The sequence below is a fragment of the Geotrypetes seraphini genome, chromosome 9, assembly GCF_902459505.1.
Source record: "Geotrypetes seraphini chromosome 9, aGeoSer1.1, whole genome shotgun sequence".
Classification (NCBI taxonomy): Eukaryota; Metazoa; Chordata; class Amphibia; order Gymnophiona; family Dermophiidae; genus Geotrypetes; species Geotrypetes seraphini.
The window spans coordinates 23,449,696-23,471,458 of NC_047092.1; the positions used below are offsets into that span (position 1 = coordinate 23,449,696).

The following is a 21,763-nucleotide window of genomic DNA, read 5'->3' on the forward strand; positions in this document are numbered from 1 at the left end:
AGGAGGGGACCTTTCGGCCCATCCTGGATTTGAAAGGGGTCAACAGAGCTCTCAAGATTCCGTCTTTCCGCATGGAAACGCTGCGGTCGGTCATTCTGGCGGTTTAGCCGGGGGAGTTTCTTACGTCTCTCGATCTGACGGAGGCCTACTTGCAGGTTCCAATTCGGGCCTCTCATCAGCACTTCCTTCGCTTTGCGATCTTGGGGCGGCACTTTCAGTTCTGTGCGCTTCCCTTTGGTCTGGCCACGGCTCCTCGGACGTTCACCACGGTAATGGTGGTCGTCGCGGCAGCCTTGCGGTCGGTGGGCATCCTGGTTCACCCCTACCTGGACGACTGGTTGATTCGGGCAAAGTCGTTGCAGGAGAGCTCCCGGGTTACGGCTCGGGTGGTGGAGTTTCTCCGGTCGCTGGGCTGGGTGGTCAACCTTTCCAAGAGTCGGTTGGTCCCGGCTCAGCGTCTGGAGTGCCTTGGGGTTATGTTCGACATCTCCTTGGGGAAGGTCTTCCTTCCAGAGGCCCGGGTGAGCAAATTGCAATCTCAGATTCGCCTGCTTTTGGCGTCCCGGGGTCCTCGGGCGCGAGATTTCCTCCAAGTCCTGGGGTCAATGGCGGCGTCCCTGGACGTGGTGAGGTGGGCGCGGGCCCACATGCGTCCTCTTCAGTATGCTCTGCTCCGGAGGTGGTCTCCCCGGAGGCAAGATTTGGATGTTCCGGTTCCCCTGCGAGGCTTGGCGCGCTGCAGTCTGCGCTGGTGGCTCCGGACCCCTCACCTGGTTCAGGGGGTGGGTCTGGATCTCCCGCAGTGGACGGTGCTCCTTACGGATGCGAGTCTCCTCGGTTGGGGGGCTCAGTTTATGGGCCACTCAGCTCGGGGCACCTGGTCCGCGGAGGAGGCCTCCTGGTCGATCAACGAGTTGGAGACCAGAGCGGTCAGGCTGGCGCTGTTAGCTTTCCACTCCCTTTTGCTGGGCAAGTCGGTCAGAGTCCTGCCGGACAATGCCACGGCGGTGGCTTATGTCAATCGTCAGGGGGGCACCAAGAGCACTCCTGTGGCGCAGGAGGCGGCTCGGCTCATGGTTTGGGCGGAGTCCCATCTTCTGGACCTCTCGGCTTCTCATATAGCCGGGGTAGAAAATGTTCAGGCAGACTTCCTCAGTCGTCACTTCCTGGATCCAGGAGAGTGGTTTCTCGGCGCCGGAGCGTTTCGGTTGATAGTGCAAGATTGGGGGCAGCCCCTGATGGACCTGATGGCCACGAGTGGCAACGCCAAAGTGCCCCGCTTCTTCAGTCGTCGCAGGGAAGGGCTGGCCGAGGGTCTGGATGCTCTGGTCCAGCCGTGGCCAACGGAGGGGCTGTTGTATGTGTTCCCTCCTTGGCCGCTGGTGGGCAGAGTGCTTCTTCGCATTGTTCACCATCCGGGTTTGGTGGTGCTGGTGGCTCCGGATTGGCCTCGACGTCCGTGGTATGCGGATCTGGTGAGGCACCTGGTGGCGGTTCCTCTTCCTCTGCCTCTCTCGGACGACCTTCTGATGCAGGGTCCCATTCCCTTGTTCGACCCGTCTCTCTTCTGTCTTACGGCGTGGCTCTTGAAAGGGGTCGCCTTAGCAAGAAGGGATATTCAGACAAGGTGATCTCTACACTGTTGGGGTCCCGGAGGCTTTCTACCTCTCGGGCTTATGTGCGGGTTTGGCGTCTCTTTGAGGAATGGTGTCGGGCGCGGGGAGTGACCTCTTTTCGCGCTTCTCTGCCTAACATTCTAGAGTTCTTGCAGGATGGCCTGGATAGAGGCCTGGCTTGGTCTTCTCTCCGGGTTCATCTTGTGGCCCTGTCGACCTTTCGAGGGTTGGTGTCAGGTCAGCGTTTATCGGCTCTTCCTGATGTGATTCGGTTTCTGCGGGCGGCCAAGTTGCTTAGGCCTCCCCTACGGCCCTCGGTTCCCTCTTGGGATCTTAATCTGGTTCTCTCTGTTTTGGTGCGCCCGCCTTTCGAGCCCTTGGACGACTGTTCTTTGAAGGACCTTACTTTGAAGGCGGTCTTTTTGGTGGCCATTACTTCTGCTAGGCGTATTTCTGAGCTGCAGGCTTTCTCTTGTAGGGCTCCCTTCTTGGAGTTGTCTAGGGAGCGGGTCGTCTTGCGGCCTGTTCCTTCCTTTCTGCCGAAGGTTGTTTCTCCTTTTCATGTCAATCAATCGGTGGTTCTCCCGGTCTTGGGTGGTCGGGAGGGCTCTTCTGAGCAACGGCAGCTGCGCAAGTTGGATGTCGGTCGGGTCCTTCGCTCTGATGTGCAGCGGACCCAGGAATTCCGGAAGTCCGATCATCTCTTTGTCCTCCTGGCTGGTCCTCGTCGGGGAGCTGGCGCTTCTAAGGCTACTATTGCGCGCTGGATCAAGGAGACGATTGCTTCCGCTTATCTTCTGAAACAGCAGCCTGTTCCGGAGTTTCTCAAGGCTCATTCCACTCGGGGTCAGGCGGCTTCTTGGGCTGAGTCGTCGCTCGTGCCTCCGGTGGATATTTGTAAGGCTGCGGTTTGGTCCTCCTTGTATTCTTTTGTTAGACATTATCGGGTAGATGTTCAGGCGCGTCGGGACGCGGTGTTCGGTGAGCGTGTTCTGGTATCGGCCCTTCGGGGGTCCCGCCCGTGAGAGGGACTGCTTTGGTACGTCCCATTCGTAAAGTTAACCTCTACTGGTCTGGAGAGTGCTAAAGAAGGAGAAATTAGGTTCTTACCTGCTAATTTACTTTCTTTTAGCTTCTCCAGACCAGTAGAGGTCCCCACCCTGTCTGTTGTTGTTGTTGTTGTTGGGGCTGTTTTCGCGGGCAGTTTTTGTTTTTTGCTGCGGGTTCTAGTATTTTTCTAGGGCCGGGGAGAATTAAAGAACAGCGGCTGTGGCTCGGCTGGCTTAGCTGGCGAGCTGTGGGGACATTTTCCTTCGGGTATTTCTCCTCTGCATTTTCCAACAGCATTTGGGTATGTTATTTGTTACTCCTGTTCGGAGTATTGTTTTCTTCCTGTTTTCCAGTTCTTGGTTCTGCTTGGCTATTCGGCAGACTGAGGGAAATAGAGAAGGGAGGATAGTATATACTGTCCCAAAGTTTTGTTTTCAGTCTCCACCTGCTGGTCATGATTAGATATATACCCATTCGTAAAGTTAACCTCTACTGGTCTGGAGAAGCTAAAAGAAAGTAAATTAGCAGGTAAGAACCTAATTTCTCCATTTACTCCCTTCCCACAAATATTTTTAACAAAAATATCATATATACATTTTATCCCAGGACAAGCAGGCAGCATATTCTTAACTGATGGGTGACGGCACCGACGGAGCCCCGGTACGGACAATTTTAGAGTGATTGAACTCTAAGAACTTGGAAAGTTCTGGTAGGCCGCACCGCGCACGCGCGAGTGCCTTCCCGCCCGACAGAGGTGCGCGGTCCCCAGTTTCTTAGTTTCCGCGGAGCTAAGAAGACGCGTTTCTTTCAACGGCTGTTGAAAGTTCTTTTTTCTACTTAATATCGCCTTCCCGCTCGCGTAAACCCTTTTGGAAATTTTATTTCCGTTGTTTCTTTTCTTTTCTTAAAAAAAAAAAAAACTTAAATTTTTTTCTTCAGTTTTCAGTTAGCCCCGGCGGGGCCTATTGCCATCATCGAGGCCTCGGCCTTCGATTTGGCAGAAGCCGTATTCACTTTCATGCCCCCTCAACCCGGGTTTAAAAAGTGCCAGCGGTGCGCTCGACCAATTTCACTGACAGACCCACACAACTGGTGTCTGCAGTGTCTTGGTCCTGACCATCGAGCGTCTACCTGCTCCCGCTGTGCGACTTTAAAGAAGAGAACACTTAAAAACCGCCAGATACAGCAGCAGTTATTGTTCGGCGCCGAGATGTCTGATTCCGCACCACCGGCACCGACATCGGCTCCATCTCAGTCGGCACCTACTTCGTCGATACCGCGCCGGCGTCGCACCCCACAGGTAAGCCAGCTAAGAAGCCTTCCCCGTTGGAGCGTCCTCCGGTCTCAGTAGCAGCGAGTCCAATCCTGCCGACCACGAGGCGCCAACGGAAGCGCTCCGCTCCGATTGAGGTGAGCCCCTCGACATCGGATTCCTCTTCCGAGTGTAGAGCGGCACCCAAGGTACCGCAGAAGAAAAAAGCGGTACCGGTGCCTTCATTGGACGAGCGCATTGCCGCAGTCCTGCAGGTCCAGCTAAAGGAACAACTCCAACAGCTACTCCCTGCTCTTTTGACTCGAGCCTTCCAGTCCCGGTCCGGTCTGAGCCGCCGGTACCGACGGTGCAGCAGCCCCCTTTATCGGCATCCACTTTGTCGGTACCGGGGCACATCACTTCTTCGGTATCAATGCCAGTCTTGGCACCGGAACCGAGACACCAGGCTGTTCAAACATCGGCACCGGCACAACCCTTAACATCTCCCGGTACCGGTTCACAGAGGTCTGGTAAGTCGACTCATAAAACTCGACACCTAGAACCCTCCACACGAGACCGCAGTTTTCAGGTGAGGGACCCTGATCTGTGGGGTGATTCAGAAGAGCCTTTCCTCTCTGAGGGAGAGTGTTCATCAGGGGACGAAGGATCCTTCTGGTTTTGATCCATCTTCCAAACCTGATGCAACTTCTTTCACCTCTTTTCTTAAAGAGATGTGTGACTCTTTATCTATTCCCTTGGAGGCTGAATCCAAAAAATCCAAGGCATTTTTAGATGCTCTTGACTTTGACCAGCCTCCAAGGGAATTTCTCAAGCTGCCTCTCCATGACATTTTAAGAGAGACATTTTACAAAAATCTAGAGACACCCTTGACCATTCCAGGAGCTCCCCGTAAACTGGACTCCTTATATAAGGTTATACCAATTCCAGGCTTTGACAAGCCTCAACTCCCCCATGAGTCTTTATAAGTAGAGTCTACTTTAAAGAAATCCACGGGGGCTAGTGTATATGCTTCTGTCCCTCCTGGCAGGGAAGGTAAGGCCATGGATAAGTTTGGCAAAAGGCTGTATCAAAATGCAATGCTAGCGAACAGGTCAGGAAACTATGCTTTCCATTTTTCCTTTTATCTTAAGCATCTTATTCAAAGTTTGTCATCTTTTGAGAAATATCTCCCTGACCGTAAGAAATCAGCCTTTCGCCAAACTTCTTCATCGCTCTTACAACTGCGCAAGTTCATGGTCAGATCAATCTATGACACTTTTGAACTGACCTCTAGAGCCACGGCTATGTCAGTGGCTATGCGACGACTGGCCTGGCTCAGAGTGTCCGAACTCGATGTCAATCACCAAGATCGACTGGCCAATGCACCTTGCTTAGGGGATGAGCTGTTCAGAGAATCCATGGACTCTACTACTCAGAAACTTTCAGCTCATGAGACTCGATGGGATACTCTCCTTAAGACAAAGAAGAAGACCCCACCTTCTAGGCCTTTTCGTCAACAATCGGCCTACCAACGAAGGTTTGTGGCTCGTCCCTTACCTCAAACACAGCAACAACCCAGGCGTCAGAGGCAGCAACAGAGGCAACCTGCTCGACCTGCCCAGCAGCAACAGCAAGTGAAACCTCCTCCTTCTCAAAAGTCAACTCAGCCCTTTTGACTTGGTTCTCCTGGACATAGCCAATCTTCCTCCTTCTACTCATCTTCCACAGCCCATAGGAGGACGCCTTATACATTTCATAAGCCGTTGGGAAATCATCACCTCGGACCTGTGGGTCCTCAACATCATCCGCCATGGCTACTCTCTCAACTTTCAGACACCTCCTGCCCAAAGTCTGCCAAGAGAGTCTGCTTTCAACACTCCTCGGTCTTCCCTCCTTCTTCAAGAGGTTCAATCCCTCCTCCTTCTGAACGCTATAGAGGAAGTTCCTCTAGATCAGAGAGGGCAGGGATTCTACTCCCGTTATTTTCTAGTCCCCAAAAAGAAAGGAGATCTAAGACCCATTCTAGATCTTCGCGATCTAAACAAATGCTTGGTCAAAGAGAAATTCAAAATGCTTTCTCTGGCCACTCTTTACCCTCTTCTCAATCAAGGCGACTGGCTATGTTCCCTCGATCTCAAAGAAGCATACACTCATATACCGGTCAATCTGGCCTCCAGACAGTACCTACGCTTCATGATCAATCGTTGTCATTACCAATACAAGGTGCTGCCCTTCGGTCTTGCCTCCTCTCCAAGAGTGTTCACCAAATGTCTGATTGTGGTGGCTGCCTTTCTACGATCTCACCACCTTCAGGTCTTTCCTTACCTGGACGACTGGTTAATCAAGGCCAATTCATCTCAGTCTGTTCTCCTGGCCACCAACCAAACCATCATGTTTCTTCAACTTCTGGGGTTCGAGATCAATCTACCCAAATCTCATCTCATCCCCACTCAGAGACTTCAATTCATTGGAGCTGTCTTGGACACAGTCCTCATGAGAGCGTTCCTGCCATCCAACCGTCTTCAAACGCTTCAATCTCTGTGTCAGCAGGTGCTTCTACAACTTTCCATCTCTGCCAAGCAAATGATGATACTCTTGGGTCACATGGCCTCCACAGTTCATGTTACACCCTTCGCACGTCTTCACCTGCGCACTCCTCAATGGACCCTAGCTACCCAGTGGTCCCAAGCGATGGATCCTTGCTCACGTCACATATCTGTCACATCATCTCTTCGTCAGTCTCTACAATGGTGGTTGATATCCTCAAATCTCTCCAGAGGTCTTCTGCTCCATCTACCTCCTCATCAACTAGTCATCACCACCGACGCCTCCCCTTATGCCTGGGGAGCTCATTTGAACGAGTTCCAAACTCAAGGCCTTTGGACAGCCCAGGAAAAGAAGCATGACATCAATTTCCTGGAACTCAGAGCGATGTTTTATGCCCTCAAGGCCTTCCAACATCTTCTCTTCCCTCAAGTTCTCCTGCTGTGCACAGACAATCAAGTTGCGATGTACTACATCAACAAGCAGGGTGGGACGGGCTCTCGCCTCTTGTGCCAGGAAGCCCAGAAGATCTGGACTTGGGCCATAAATCACCATCTATTCCTGAAAGCTATCTACATTCAGGGAGAAAAGAATTCCTTAGCGGACAAGCTCAGCAGAATTCTCCAGCCTCACGAGTGGACACTCGATCCTTTCACTCTACAGTCCATCTTCGCTCAATGGGGCACTCCTCAGATAGACCTCTTTGCAGCTCCTCACAATCACCAGCTGCCCCTATTCTGCTCCAGACTCTCCTCTCCTCACCGTCTGGCAGCGGATGCATTTCTCCTTGACTGGTCCAATCTGTTCCTGTACGCTTTCCCTCCTCTACCTCTCATGTTGAGAACCTTGTTCAAGCTCAAGAGGGAACGAGCCACCATGATTCTGATTGCTCCGAGGTGGCCCAGGCAACATTGGTTCTCCCTTCTACTTCAACTCAGTTCCAGGGAACTTTTTCTTCTTCCACTGTTTCCTTCTCTGCTTACACAGCATCAGGAGACCCTTCTACATCCCAACCTCCAGTCTCTGCACCTGACAGCTTGGTATCTCTCGGGCTGACTTCTCATGATACTCTTTTGTCTCAGCCCGTTCGTTCCATTCTAGATGCCTCCAGGAAACCAGCCACTCTGCAATGTTACCATCAGAAGTGGACAAGATTTTCTTCCTGGTGTCTTCTTCACCATCTTGATCCCACTTCCCTGGCAGTGGAGACATTGTTGGATTATTTGCTTTCTTTGTCTGACTCTGGCCTTAAGTCTTCTTCCATCAGAGTCCATCTCAGTGCCATTGCTGCCTTCCATGAGCCGGTTCATGGAAAACTTCTCTCAGCTCATCCCCTGGTGTCCAGGTTCATGAGAGGTCTTTTCAATGTGAAACCACCTCTTAAAGCCCCTCCTGTTATCTGGGATCTCAATGTGGTTCTTTCCGCCTTAATGAAGCCTCCATTTGAACCCTTGGCTACCACTCCTTTCAAGTTTCTCACTTGGAAAGTACTTTTCCTTATTGCTCTTACCTCTGCCAGGAGGGTCAGTGAGCTACATGCACTAGTTGCAGATCCACCTTTTACGGTCTTTCATCATGACAAGGTGGTTCTGCGTACACATCCAAAGTTTCTCCCTAAGGTTGTCTCTGAATTCCATCTCAACCAATCCATTGTTCTGCCTGTCTTCTTTCCGAAACCTCACTCTCATTCTGGGGAACAGGCTCTGCATACTTTGGATTGTAAGAGGGCTCTAGCTTACTATCTAGAGCGTATGAAACCCCACAGATCAGTTCCCCAACTCTTTCTGTCTTTTGATCCGAATAAATTGGGACGTCCTGTTTCTAAACGTACGTTGTCTAATTGGCTGGCAGCATGCATTTCATTCTGTTATGCTCAGACCGGACTGACACTGGAAGGTTCTGTCACGGGCCATAGAGTCCGAGCGATGGCAGCATCTGTAGCTTTCCTCCGTTCCACTCCTATTGAGGAAATCTGCAAGGCTGCTACTTGGTCCTCAGTTCATACTTTTACATCTCATTATTGTCTGGATGCATTCTCCAGACGGGATGGACACTTTGGCCAATCTGTTTTGCAAAATTTGTTTTCCTAATGGCCAACCTTCCCTCCATCCCTCTTTTTGTTAGCTTGGAGGTCACCCATCAGTCAAGAATATGCTGCCTGCTTGTCCTGGGATAAAGCACAGTTACTTACCGTAACAGGTGTTATCCAGGGACAGCAGGCAGATATTCTTGCGTCCCTCCCACCTCCCCGGGTTGGCTTCTTAGCTGGCTTATCCTAACTGGGGACCGCGCGCCTCTGTCGGGCGGGAAGGCACTCGCGCGTGCGCGGTGCGGCCTACCAGAACTTTCTAAGTTCTTAGAGTGCAATCACTCTAAAATTGTCCGTACCGGGGCTCCGTCGGTGCCGTCACCCATCAGTCAAGAATATCTGCCTGCTGTCCCTGGATAACACCTGTTGCGGTAAGTAACTGTGCTATATTTCATAGATTGATAACATTTTTAATAAAACTATATACCACCCCTCCCCTATATTTATAAATATTTTTCCATGAAAAAATGGCATCTAATCATTACAAAAAGTTGTCGATGGTCCCCAGATCTTTTTAAAGTTATTATAATTCCTTTTTTGTATGGCAATAGTTCTTTCCACCGAATTCCCCCAGAAGGTGTAATTAAGTCTAGTGTAATTTTTCCAATTACTGGTGATATATTGTATGGAGACTCCTGTCATAATTAATAAGTTTGTTACTTGATGAAATTTGACTTTTTGTTCTCATTGACGTACCGAACAGAATTGTATCATATGATAGTGCTACATGATTCTCTAGTAAACAATTAATTTGAGACCAAATTGATTTCCAAAAGGCCATGATGAAGGGACAATGAAATAATAAATGATCTAAAGTCCCTGCTTCAAGATTACAATGCCAGCATCTATTAGACTTAGAGCTATCTAACTTTAATCTAAAAGCTAGCATCCAGAGTTCTTTCTGGTTAAGAGTAATTGATAGAGAGGTTAGAAATTCTGGTGTAAAGCAAGTTAGCGGGATGGCTATAGTAATGTCGTCAGCGTAGATGAAGAATTTGAGCTTTAAACTCTGCAAGAGATTACCCAAGGAGACAAGATAGATATTGAACAGGGTGGGGGACAGGGGGGAGCCCTGTGGAACCCCACAGGAGTTGTCCCAGCTATAGGAGAAAGAGTCATTTGATCTATTTCCCAGAAAGCCACGGAACCAGTTGAGGACGTTGCCTGAAATACCGATGTTTGCCAGACAGTCCAGGAGAATAGTGTGGTCGACCAGATCAAATGCACTACTTAGGTCAAGTTGCACGATCAGAGCGCTTGAGCCCTGGCTAAAGAGCGAGTGCAGGTAGTCGAGCAATGAGGCTATAATGGTTTCGGTACTGTGGCCTGAGCGAAAGCCCGATTGGTTGTCGTGTAAAATGTTGAATTTTCCAAATATGTGGTGAGTTCAGCATTTACCACCCTTTCTGCTATTTTAGTAACCAGTGGGATACTAGCAATAGGCCTGTAATTAGATGAGACATTGGATGGTTCTTTTGCAATTTTTTAAATTGGAGTAATCATAATGTGACCTGTTCTACCGGGAACTTTCCTGATGATAATAAAAAGTTAACCCATGTCAACAATTTGACTTTGAAGTTGATCGGGACAGTTTTCATGACATTTGGGGGGCAAGTATCCAATCTGCAGTAGGAGTTAGCATATTTATTGTAGTATTTGCTGGAAGTTTGCCAGTCAATGGTTGTAAAATAGTTCCAATTCAGATCAGCTCTGGACTTGTCAGTGTCTTAACAGAATGGGGTAGCACCCGTGAGGTTTGGCAGGAACAGTTAATGAGGATCTTCATTTTTGTATTTTGGAGTTAAAGAAATCTGCCAAGCTGTTTGCGGTTAAGGTAGATTCTTCATGGGTGTCAGTGAATGTCTCTAGGTTAAAGAGATCGTTGACCAGTTTAAAAAGGTTTTTACTATTAGTTGAGACGTTTCTGATTTTTTTGGGCGTAGAAATTTTTGCATTTTTCCTTGGAGAGTTTTTTGTAATTTTTTAATTTTGTTCTCCAAGCTACTCTAAGCTCTTGGGTACCTGATTTTATCCATTGTCTTTCTGATTTTCTTAAGTCCCTCTTCAGCAATAGCAGCTCTGAGTCAAACCATCCCTCTAAGTTTTTGTGTCTTATTCTGCGGATTTTAATAGGGACCATTTCATTTAGAATATTTGTGCTATCGTTAATCCAGGAGTTCATAAGTTGCTCGGTTTCTTCGTTTTGTTTTGAGACAATCTCATAATGGGACCAAAATTCAATTGGATTTATCTTATCTCTACTACCATGAACTTTTTTATTTCTGGTTTTGTTGTTTTTGTTTGTTGAGTTGGATGTCTTTCATTGGCAGTCAATAATAAAATTACATAGTCTGTGATCAGACCATAAAGAATCTGTCCAATTATCTTGTTTCCATTAGATTTTGGGATTGGTCGGTTCTCTGGAGGAGAATGTAACTAAGTCTAGCTGATGACCTCTATGATGGATTTTTACTGGAGAAGGTTTGAAGTAGCCTAATTGAGAGATTAGCGACCAAAAATATGTAATTTCTGGTTGATCTGATAGCTCAAGGTGGATATTAATATCCCCACATAATAGGTTGTATGGGCTTTTTTTTTTTTTTTAATATCTTTATTCATTTTATAATTTACATCAAGTGTACAATAAAAACATGCAATTATATTACATCATCACTTGAAAATTCTTCAGTAGCAATCTTCCAAGAAAAATTTAATCCCTACCCCCTTTCATAATCAAATACAATTAATATATATCATATGTAAATTAACATTTTTATAATACTTATATATACTTAAATTATCATAACCCTCCCACCCACCCTTATTTCCAAAATTATCACATAAGGAAAAAGAATAAACAAAAAATATTAATCATTATAATAGCTTATTACTGGCCTCCACACATCCTTGAACTTATTAAAATAACCATTTTGTATTGCAAGTAGAGAGTTGCGCGGGGACAGAAATCCCACCCGTCCCCGCCAAAGTCCCACCCGTCCCCGTGAGGACTCCCACCCGTCCCCACCCGTCCCCGCGAGGAATCCCTCCGTCCCCACCCGTCCCCGCGAGGAATCCCCTCCGTCCCCACCCGTCCCCGCGAGGAATCCCCTACGTCCCCGCCTGTCCCTATAAACTACAGAAATAGTTATTTCATTTAATTATGCTACTGAATTAAAGGCTCTGGTAGAAACCCATTTAAAAATAAGCAAAAAGACTTTATTAATTTGGAAATATTAATTGGGAAGAATACATACTTTGTAAACGGGTTTCTACCAGAGCCTCTAATGTTTATAAATTTTTATCAACACAACTAATATACTACTTTATCCTTAAGCAAAAAAAAAAAAAATAATAATAATTTTTTTCCTACCTTTATTGCCTGGTTTCTGCTTTCTTCATGTTCTCATTCAATTCCTTCCATCCACTGCCTCTCTTCTCTCTGTGTCTTCCATTTGTTCTGTTACTGTGCCTCTCCCTTTCTCCCCCCTCCCAAATTGGTCTGGCACCCATCTTTTTCCCTCCGCTTCCCCCATAGTCTGGCACCTCTGTCTTCTTCCCTGCCAGCGTCTTCTTCCCATTCCCTCTTCCCCATTTCCTTTCAGTGTCCTTCTCCCCCACCATCTTTCCCATGTCCTGTCAGGCAGCATCCTTCTCCCCTCTCTGCCTTCCCCATGTCCTTTCAGCGGCCTTCTCCCCCCTCTGTCTTCCCCATGTCCTTTCAGTGGCATTCTCCACCCCTTTGTCTTCCCCAGTGCTTTCAGGGTCCTTCCACCCCCTTCCTCCCGTTTACCCCATGTCCTTTCAGCGTTCTTTTCCACCCCTTTGTCTTACCCAGTACTTTCAGCGGCCTTCTCCCCCCTTAAGCGTCTTTTCTTCTCCACTCCACCTTTCCTCCCTCCCTGCCTCCACCTTTGTGGCGCTTTTGCACCCGACCGACAACAGAACAGGCCCGGTCGGACAAATCTCCCTGTCCTGTAGCCGCGAATCTAAATTACCTTCTTACAGCAGCTGAAGTAGTGAAGCTGCTGTAAGAGGTAATTTAGATTTGCGGCTACAGGGCAGGGAGATTTGTCGGCCGGGCCTGTTGTCGGTCGATCGGGGGACCTGACCGGCTGCGGACCGCCCCCTCCCCCCTCTTTCGTACGCCATTGCCTTCTTCCTACCTGCCCTGCCGCACACAGCCGACCGGAAGTCTTCCTGATGTCAGCGCTGAAGTCGGAGGAAGGGAGGGCTTTGCTTAAGCCCTCCCTCCGACGTCAGCGCTGACATCGGGAAGATTTCCGTTCGGATGTGTGCTGCGACAGGGCAGGTAAGGAGAAGGAGACTACCCTCGCGGCTCGACCAACCCCGCTGCGATCCAACCCCGCAGGAACCCCGCGACCCTCGGAGGTGTCCCCACGGGATCCCCGCGACCCTAGGGGGCGTCCCCACGGGATCCCCGTGACCCAAAGGGGGAACCCGCGGGTCCCGCGGGATTCCCGTCATCCCCGTTCCCGTGCAGCTCTCTAATTGCAAGCAGTCTTTCCATCTTATATAGATGACATACTGAATTCCACCAGAAACTATAATTCAATCTAGAGCAGTTTTTCCAGTTATATGTTATCTGTTGGATCGCCACACCCGTAAGAATTATCAGAAGCTTATTGTTCGCGGCAGATATTTGGCACTTAGCCCTCATACTCATTCCAAACAAAACCGTATCAAGGTTGTATGGGCTTGATAATGAATTAGTAAAAATTCAGAAAAGTCCTCTTTTTATTTTTTAATTTGTAGAATGCATTTATCTGTCTGTCAGACTGTTTATATAAATATTTAGCATCTCACACTCCCCCTTTTTTCTTCATAGAACAAATTGGAATCGGGAGTTGGGGGTGTCCGTTACTGAGGTTGATTGGAAGGTGATTGAGAAAGCTTTGTTAAAATCATTTGTTGCTGTTGCCCTGAAGGAAAATGCTATTAAAGTTGTATATCATTGGTATTTTACTCCTGCTAGATTGCATCATATCTTTCCCAATTTTTCTCCTAACTGCTGGAGGGGATGCCTTGTGGTGGACGTGTCGTAAAGCACAGGCATACTGGCGATCTGTCCATTCTCGTTTGCTGAGTTGGATAGGATGGCCTGTTCGGTGGCACCCTGCAATCTTTCTGTTTGGGACAAAATTACGTGATTTAACTTGCAAACAGTCCTTATGGTTTGACAAGCTTGTCATGCGGCCCGGCTGAATTTGGCTAAACACTGGAAGAGACGTGAAACACCATCTTAACCGCTTGGATTACAAAACACTGGTTCATCTGTGATATGGAGTGTTTAGTTGCACTCCGTAACCCCTTTTTTTATTGGCACACAGTCCTTGATGCTATGCACCACTTACAATTCTATAGGGGAATTTGTAGGGGAAGGTGGGGTTCTATGTTTTTCTTTTTGTAATTACTTCCAAAACATTTGGAAGTACGGGCAGTCCCCAGGTTAACAACAAGTTAAGTTTTTAAAGCTGTTCTTAAGTCAGATTTGTAGATTTTAAAATTCTTGCTGCTTACCTTTGCTCCCAGCTGGCAAAAGGGCCAACTGTCCCTCCCAGTGTTCCCTGTAAGGTACAGCATGCACAACCACACTGTTCTTAAGGTGGCCATGCATCATTCCTGAATCTGCTGTAGGAGAAGTGTAGGAGTCTATGCCACTGGAAATACTGCTCAGTGAAATCAAATGAAGCCATGTTGTTCTGAAGTACGAATCATACTTACGTTGGGCGTTTGTAACTCGAGGTCTGCCTGTTCCGCAAGTGATTATTATTTGAGATCTTGTTTAATCCGGAATGACTTGACACTGAAGTGTTGATATTGTTCTGTTTTTCTGGTTGGTTTTGTCTGGGTTTTTTTCAGCATTTTTGTATTGACCTTGGGTTTCAATAAAATCTTCCGTAAATTTAAAAAAACAACCACCCAAAAACAAACAATAAAAAAGGAGCCTCTTGCCCTACTATTTTAATATTAAAGATACTGCTCACTCAAAGAGTAGTTGCTATTATTTCAATGTTTCTTATGAAGAGTAGCTTCCTATAACTCACTAAAAAACCCTTTTGTAACACATTAGGCTCTTTTTACAAAGCAACGCCACTGACCAACATGTGCTGTATACAAAAAAGAGCCCATGGGAATTTTGTTTGTTGTCCAACAATAGAACACAGTTTAACAGAAATACATTTTACAATACATGCTAGAACCAGGGGGTAGGAACCACAGTCCAAGGGCCACACCCTTCAAGATTCCTACGACAAATATGCATGAGATCCATTTGCATGCAATGGAAACAGTGCAATGCAAATCAGTCTCCTGCAGGACCACAACCCAGTTTTGTTTTCAAGATTCCTACAACGAATATGCATGAGATCCATTTGCATGCAATGGAAGCAGTGCAATGCAAATCAGTCTCCTGCAGGGCCACAACCCAGTTTTGTTTTCAAGATTCCTACAACAAATATGCATGAGATCCATTTGCATGCAATGGAAACAGTGCAATGAAAATCAGTCTCCCGCAGGGCCACAACCCAGTTGGATTTTCAAGATTTCTACAACAAATATGCATGAGATATATTTGCATGCAATGGAAGCAGTGCAATGCAAAATCAGTCTCCTGCATATTCATTATGGAAATCTTGAAAACCTAACTGGGTTGTGGGTGCCCACACTTATATACATAAGAGTGGCTGCCATCAGAATGAGATCTTTTATAGGTCATGAATATTTTTTTGTATGAGACATCAAAAATATTCTCAGTTTATTATCATATATATTTCTGTCTTGGGGGTCACTGAATAAATTCAGCAAAGAAGAATCAAGTAATTGCAAATAACTTTTAAAAAATACACTCCCTGTGTTTTTATGGTGATCACAATGGGCTTACTGTAAATGATTGTTGCAGTTTATTAACCTTTTATGAAGAAATTCACTCAAGGCAGTGTATAGGTTGACATAAAACTTACAATTTTATTAACAGTATGAGCATAGCAGTTAAAAGTACATAATTAAAAACAGAAAAATACAATATCATAGAATAGATATGCAAAAAGAGAACTCTCTCAGCTTAAATGCATTTTTGATTAGTTTTCAAAGGTAACCCTTCTTCAGATCAGAAATAAGCAAATGTTGATAAATATCAGACTATATAAGTGAAACGTTTAAAAGCATTCCACTAGTAGTCTCACAGGAAGAGGGAAGGGGTGGGTAAGGTGAAAAACCAAGAAGGATGAGTGATAAGAAAGTGACAGCAGTATATTGCCTCTATTAGACAACACTTCCGAAAACCAGAACACTGCATCATTGACTTTTACAAGTATGGTGAGAATACTAAAAGAAAACTTAACATTCCAGGAATGTAAGACCTTAGAAATCAAAATGATAAAATAGTTAAGTTCAGACAGGACTTAAACAAAGATCTTTGTTTTCTGTCTCATTACAGACTCTTAAGTAGAGCAATAATTGGCCCCTCTCATCTTTACAAGATGACAGAGCACCACAGATGGAGATGTAAATGAATGACTAACATATCAGAGAGGTTGCCCCACTAGGCACTCGCTAACTCTGCTTTTCCCTGTTTTCTCTAAAATATTTATGGCTCTAGCTATGACCTTGCCACACTGTTGAGAGATAGCTGGTTGCGGTGGGCAGTCACTGGTCAGGCATTGAGTGACACGCCAGTCGCCATAGGTGGAGGTAGGAGGACCAGATAAATGTGCCAACTCAACTATAAGCCAAGAACCCAATTTCTGGGCTTTTTTATGGGCCCAGAAATCTCAGCTTGTAGTTACACAGTATATCATGTGAATTGTGATTTAAATAGAATATTTCTTTTAATGCTGTTTCATGATAATGTGATTTTGTCCTTTTTTGCATTGATCTTAGTACCTAGAATCTGTGCGCCCTTTGCTTAATGATGAGGAGTATGACAAGATGGCACAGCTGGCCAAAGCATTCCAGAAAAAGATAGGGCCTCGGTTACAGAGGTACCTTGTCCTCAAATCTTGGTGGGCTACCAACTATGTACGTATAATCCTCCTTGGGAAAGGATGTCTGTCATTCCTTGGCATGAAACTTCTGTTGAAGATATTTGATTTTTTAATCTTTGATTGGTAGGTGAGTGACTGGTGGGAGGAGTATATCTACCTTCGTGGTCGGGGACCAATCATGGTGAACAGCAACTACTATGCTATGGTAAGTAGATGAGATCTAGTTGAAGTCATAGCTGAGGAAGGGAACAGCAGATACCCTAGGAGAAAGGTTGTCTAGAAACTGAAAGAGAAGCAAAGGGGGACAGTGAATTTAAGGAAGAAAGGCATAATATTATGGGATTGAGATATGGAACATAATTAAGGGACACACAGAATATAGCATAGTATGATCTGCCATGCATGAGAGCTAGCAAGATGGAAAGCATTACAGTATATACTCGAATATAAACCCATCCAAATATAAATCGAGGTAACCTTCCCCCCCCCCACACACACTCAAAGATTGACTCTTGCCCTGGTTCACCATTGGACCAGCAGGGCTTAAAGTAGGCCCAGGAAGAGGCCTGCAGTGGGTCCATGTCTGTTTTATCATTCCCTCTTTGAGAAATTCCCTAACCCTTATTTATCCTATTTGTCTGTTTTTAATTAGATTGTAATCTCTATTGAGCATTGTCTCTTATGTATTTATTGTACATCTAGCAGTGCTATAGAAATAAGTAGTAGTAGTTTTAATACTTGAATATAAACAGAGACTCCCATTTATGGGCCAGAAATCTAGGTTTATATTCGAGTATATCTAATGTTGGCAAGATGTGGAGGATTGACAGTGTATACCATCTGCAGAGGACTGATAAAACATCTTTTTCACTCATGTAAAGCAACCCTTACTAAGACTGGACAATGTTTGTTCCCTTGTATAGACATGGAGCAGCTTGTTGGATCACGATGCAGTAGACTGGCATTTTATGTTTATGTGTATAAGAGGTCTGACAGCAATCTGCATTTGTTTTATTTTTATACTTTTGGCTCTTAAAAACAAGGAATTATCCACCATTAAATGAGTTTGTTTAGTAAAACCCTCTTACTGTTCAATTGCACATAGGGTTTGCTAACTGGTTCTAGGTTTGATTCGTTCTTGGGCTTGTCACATAGCATAAAAACATATGAAGAGCAAGTCCTATGATTTGGACACCTTGATTTAGGTGCCACTTGTGGGTATAAATGTCTAGAATATTAGCATTCATGCCTTTTAAGTGTGCATTTACCTGTAAAAATACCACTGGCGTGCCTAATTCTGTATTGGTACGTCTGGATGTACATATGGGCTGGGCTCCCATTTTACATGCATAACTTATAGAATACTGTAAGTGATGTACATCCTCTGATGCATTTAGGCCCCTGCAGTTAACACTAGCTCTGTGACTGGTTTAACTGTGGGTGCACCACTACCAGGTATTTATAGAATAAGCTTTTACTCTGTCTTCAGGGTGCAAAAATGGTAGTGCTCAGTTGGAGAATTGTATCCCACCCCAGCTCTAACTTTCCAACTGCATTCTGTAAGAAAAGCAAGACGATAAAATTGTTAATTCCAGACAGGACTTAACAAAGATCTTGGTCTTCTATCGCATTACAGACTATGCATCCAGTAGGGTAATCTAGGCGTGGATCAACCTCGTCGGCCAAATCTACAGCCAGTTGATTCGTATGTTAAAAGATTACTAAAGTTGTGAAATTCATAGTTTATTTTAACAAAAATTTCATTACATCTTTTGATCCCTTTTTTTTTTTTTTTTTTGGGGGGGGGGGTGGTGCTGTGTTAATTGATAAGACCTAATATTATATTTCTCTATCTTAAAGGATTTTTTGTATGCAACTCCCTCCTCCTGTCAGGCTGCACGGGCTGGGAATGCTGTCCATGCCTTCATTATGTATCGTCGCAAACTAGATCGGGAACAAATAGCACCTGTGAGTCTGCTATGTAATTGCATTAGTCATGCGTTTTTGTTTCAGTAGTTTAATATAATATTAAGAACAAACAAAGTTTTAGAATTGAATGATGTATTCTAAGCATGATGCAAATTATAGTGAAACATGTAAGGTGATGGTGAAAACTACAAGTGGTGATAGGGGACTGAAGATAATGATGGATGTGAAGGTGAGAGACCTTGATGGCAATGGTGGTAATATTGATGGCAGTGAAAATGATAGTTATGATGAATGAAAATGATTTTGAAAGCTTATAAAACTGATAATTCGAGCAAGACTAGGTAGTTTGAATAAGCAAAGTTTTGCTGAGCTTTTCACATTTAGGCCATTGATTTCACATCTGACATTTTGCAAACGAAAAGCTGTTGGATGGACTATATGAAACAAATTCCATTCATTTTCCAATGGACAGGGTGTCTCCATCACTAAAATAACCCTCCCTTCTCACACAGATAGCACCCTTGCTAGCTATTTCAGCTATGGGGACTCAATTATTCTAATAAGGATATACACCAGGTAGGATAGAAATAACCACTAAATACTCTATATAACTCTATGCCCTTCTATTGAGAATGAGGCAAATCAATCATAACACTTTTAAGTGGAGAAAAAAAGACCTTACATAATACTGTGGAACTTACTTGCTTTCAGCAGTAGCTTTTATATTAAGTTCACTTATTATAGGTCAGAAAAACACTCCACTTCTGTGCAAACAGATTTCTTATGTGCCTCATCTCCATCCAGCTCAGATATTGGAGTATATAGGAGCCGTACTCGGCACCAATCTTTTACGAGTTTACTTGCCCCAGCGGAGACAAGTCACCTTGCTTAACTTTGCAATCATATGTCTACTCTTCAGAAAATTTCAGCAAGACAAATGTCTCTCCTGGGACACCTGGCATCCACAGTTCCTGTGACCACCTTTACCCGGCTCCTTCTCAGACCACCTCAAAGGAATCTAGCATCTCAGTTGTCTCAAACCACTGATCCGCTATCCCAGCAGATCAGGATCTCTTTGCCTCGTCATCAATCTCTCCAATATTATTTATGACCAGCAAATTTATCCAGAGGTTTGCTGTTCCACATTCCTCTACATCATTGAATACTCACATGGGGAGCTTACCTAGACAGTCTGCGGACTCAGGGAGTTTGGTTTGTTCGAGAGAGAACACTCCTCCACATCATCCTGATAGAGCTTCAGGCAATTAGCAATACTCTAAAAACATTTCAGGACAGTCTTCTCAACCAAAGTCGTCCTTGTCAGAACAGACAATCAAGTGGCAGTGTACTACATCAGCAAACAAGGGGGAACAGGCTCTCTTCTTGTATGTCTGGAAGCCCTTCATATTTGGAAATGGGCAATTTCTTGATTTTAAATTCTTTATTCATTTTTACATCTTATAACAAGTGTGCCAGAAAACAACATTTAAACACATACAATATCACTTGGATAATGGGCAATTTCTTGAAGTATCTTCCTCAAGGCAGTATATGAGCAAGGTAAGCAGAATGCTCTGGCTGACTGGCTCAGCAAATTTCTTCAGCCACATGAGTGAACTTTCAATTCCAAGGTCTTGTTTGTTGGGTTTTTTAAAATCTTTATTCATTTTCAAATTGAACAATAAGTGCACAAAAAGTAATTCCAATATAGTACTATAATATCTAACACATAAAAATCTAGTAATGTAATAACCCCCACCCAACCGAAATAGAAATATACACGTGTTATATAACATATTATAACATATCCTATAAAATTATTCCCAACTTCACCCTCCCCCCTTGATTGTGCTAAATACAACTAAGAAAGAAAAGGAAAAGAATTAATGACTATTCATCACAATATTTTGCCAATGGCCCCCATATCTTTACAAAGTTATTATATGTCCCTTTTTGTACTGCTATTGCTCTTTCCATCTTAAAAATATGGCATAATGAATTACACCAGAATGTGTAATTAAGATTCCTGTAATTTTTCCAATTATTGGTAATATGTTGAATGGCAACCCCTGTCATGACTAATAAGTTTGTTGTTATGTGATGATATTTGACTCTTCTTTCTCATAGCCATACCGAATAAAACAGTATCATAGGAAAGCGCAACATGATTTTCCAATAATGAGTTTACTTGAGACCAGATTGAATTCCAAAATAACTTAATATAGGGACAATAATAAAGTAAATGATCTAATGTCCCTGGTAAAAAAAAAAATAATTCCAAGTTCTTGTTCCACATCTTCTCAATTTGGGGGACTCCTCAGATAGACCTGTTTGCATCTCCTCACAATCACAAGTTACCTCAATTCTGCTCCAGACAGTTCTCCCCTCATCTGGAAGCAGATGCATTTCTTCAGGTCACATAAGTTCCTATACGCGTTTCCACCAATACCTCTTATTCTAAAGACCATTATTCCATTATTCAAATTTAAGTGAGAACCAGCTATCATGATTCTCATAGCTCCTTGGTAGCCCAGACAACCTTGGTTCCATTACAGATCTTTCCATCTCTGCTTACTCAATGAAGGTTCTCTTTTACATCCCAGCCTGCAGTCTCTACACCTAACACCTACTCTCAACTTGAGCTCAGAAGATTTTAATCTCTCTGCCTCAGTTCAAGCCATTATAGCGGCTTCCAGAAAACCTAGTCAGCAATGCTATCAACTCAAGTAGCTACGTTTTAACACATGGTGTGATCACCATAACTTGGATCCTACAATGTCCTCCATTCCTTCTGCACCTTTCCAATTCTGGGCTTAAAACCACTTCTTTCAAAGTTCACTTCAGTGATATAAGTCCATACCATGCCCCTTTCAATAATAAATCTCTAGCTACTCATCTACTAATTTCCCAGTTTATTAAAGGACTCTTGATCTCAAAACCTCCCCTCAAACCATCTCCAGTTGTTTGGGATCTGAATGTAGTTCTCACCATTCTGATGAAGCCTCCATTTGAACCTCTTGCAACTACTCATCTTAAGTATCTTGGAAAGTAGTCTTCTTGATCTGTGTCACCTCAGCTTGATAAGCGAGTGAACTTCAAGCGCTAGTTTGTGACCCACCTTATACAGTATTTCATCATGACAAGGTGGTCCTTGGAACTCATCCTAAATTCCTTCCAAAAGTAGTCACAGGCTTTCACCTTAATTCATTGTGCTACCTGTTTTCTTTCCAAAGCCTCATTCTCATCCTGGGGAAACAGCTCTTCACACTTTGAACTGTAA

The 21,763-nt window shown here is 44.8% G+C and overlaps 1 protein-coding gene across 4 annotated transcripts in view; it reads left to right on the plus strand.

The window, feature by feature from the left end:
- The window catches only part of CPT1B (carnitine palmitoyltransferase 1B), a 95,380-nt gene that overhangs the window by 35,384 nt on the left and 38,233 nt on the right, over positions 1 to 21,763 (plus strand). For all 4 annotated transcript variants that reach the window (XM_033958377.1, XM_033958376.1, XM_033958375.1 and 1 more), the window contains exons 6-8: positions 16,451 to 16,588; positions 16,682 to 16,759; positions 18,415 to 18,522. In XM_033958377.1, coding sequence (XP_033814268.1) covers positions 16,451 to 16,588; positions 16,682 to 16,759; positions 18,415 to 18,522 — 324 coding nt within the window. The remainder of the gene's footprint in view (positions 1 to 16,450; positions 16,589 to 16,681; positions 16,760 to 18,414; positions 18,523 to 21,763) is intronic.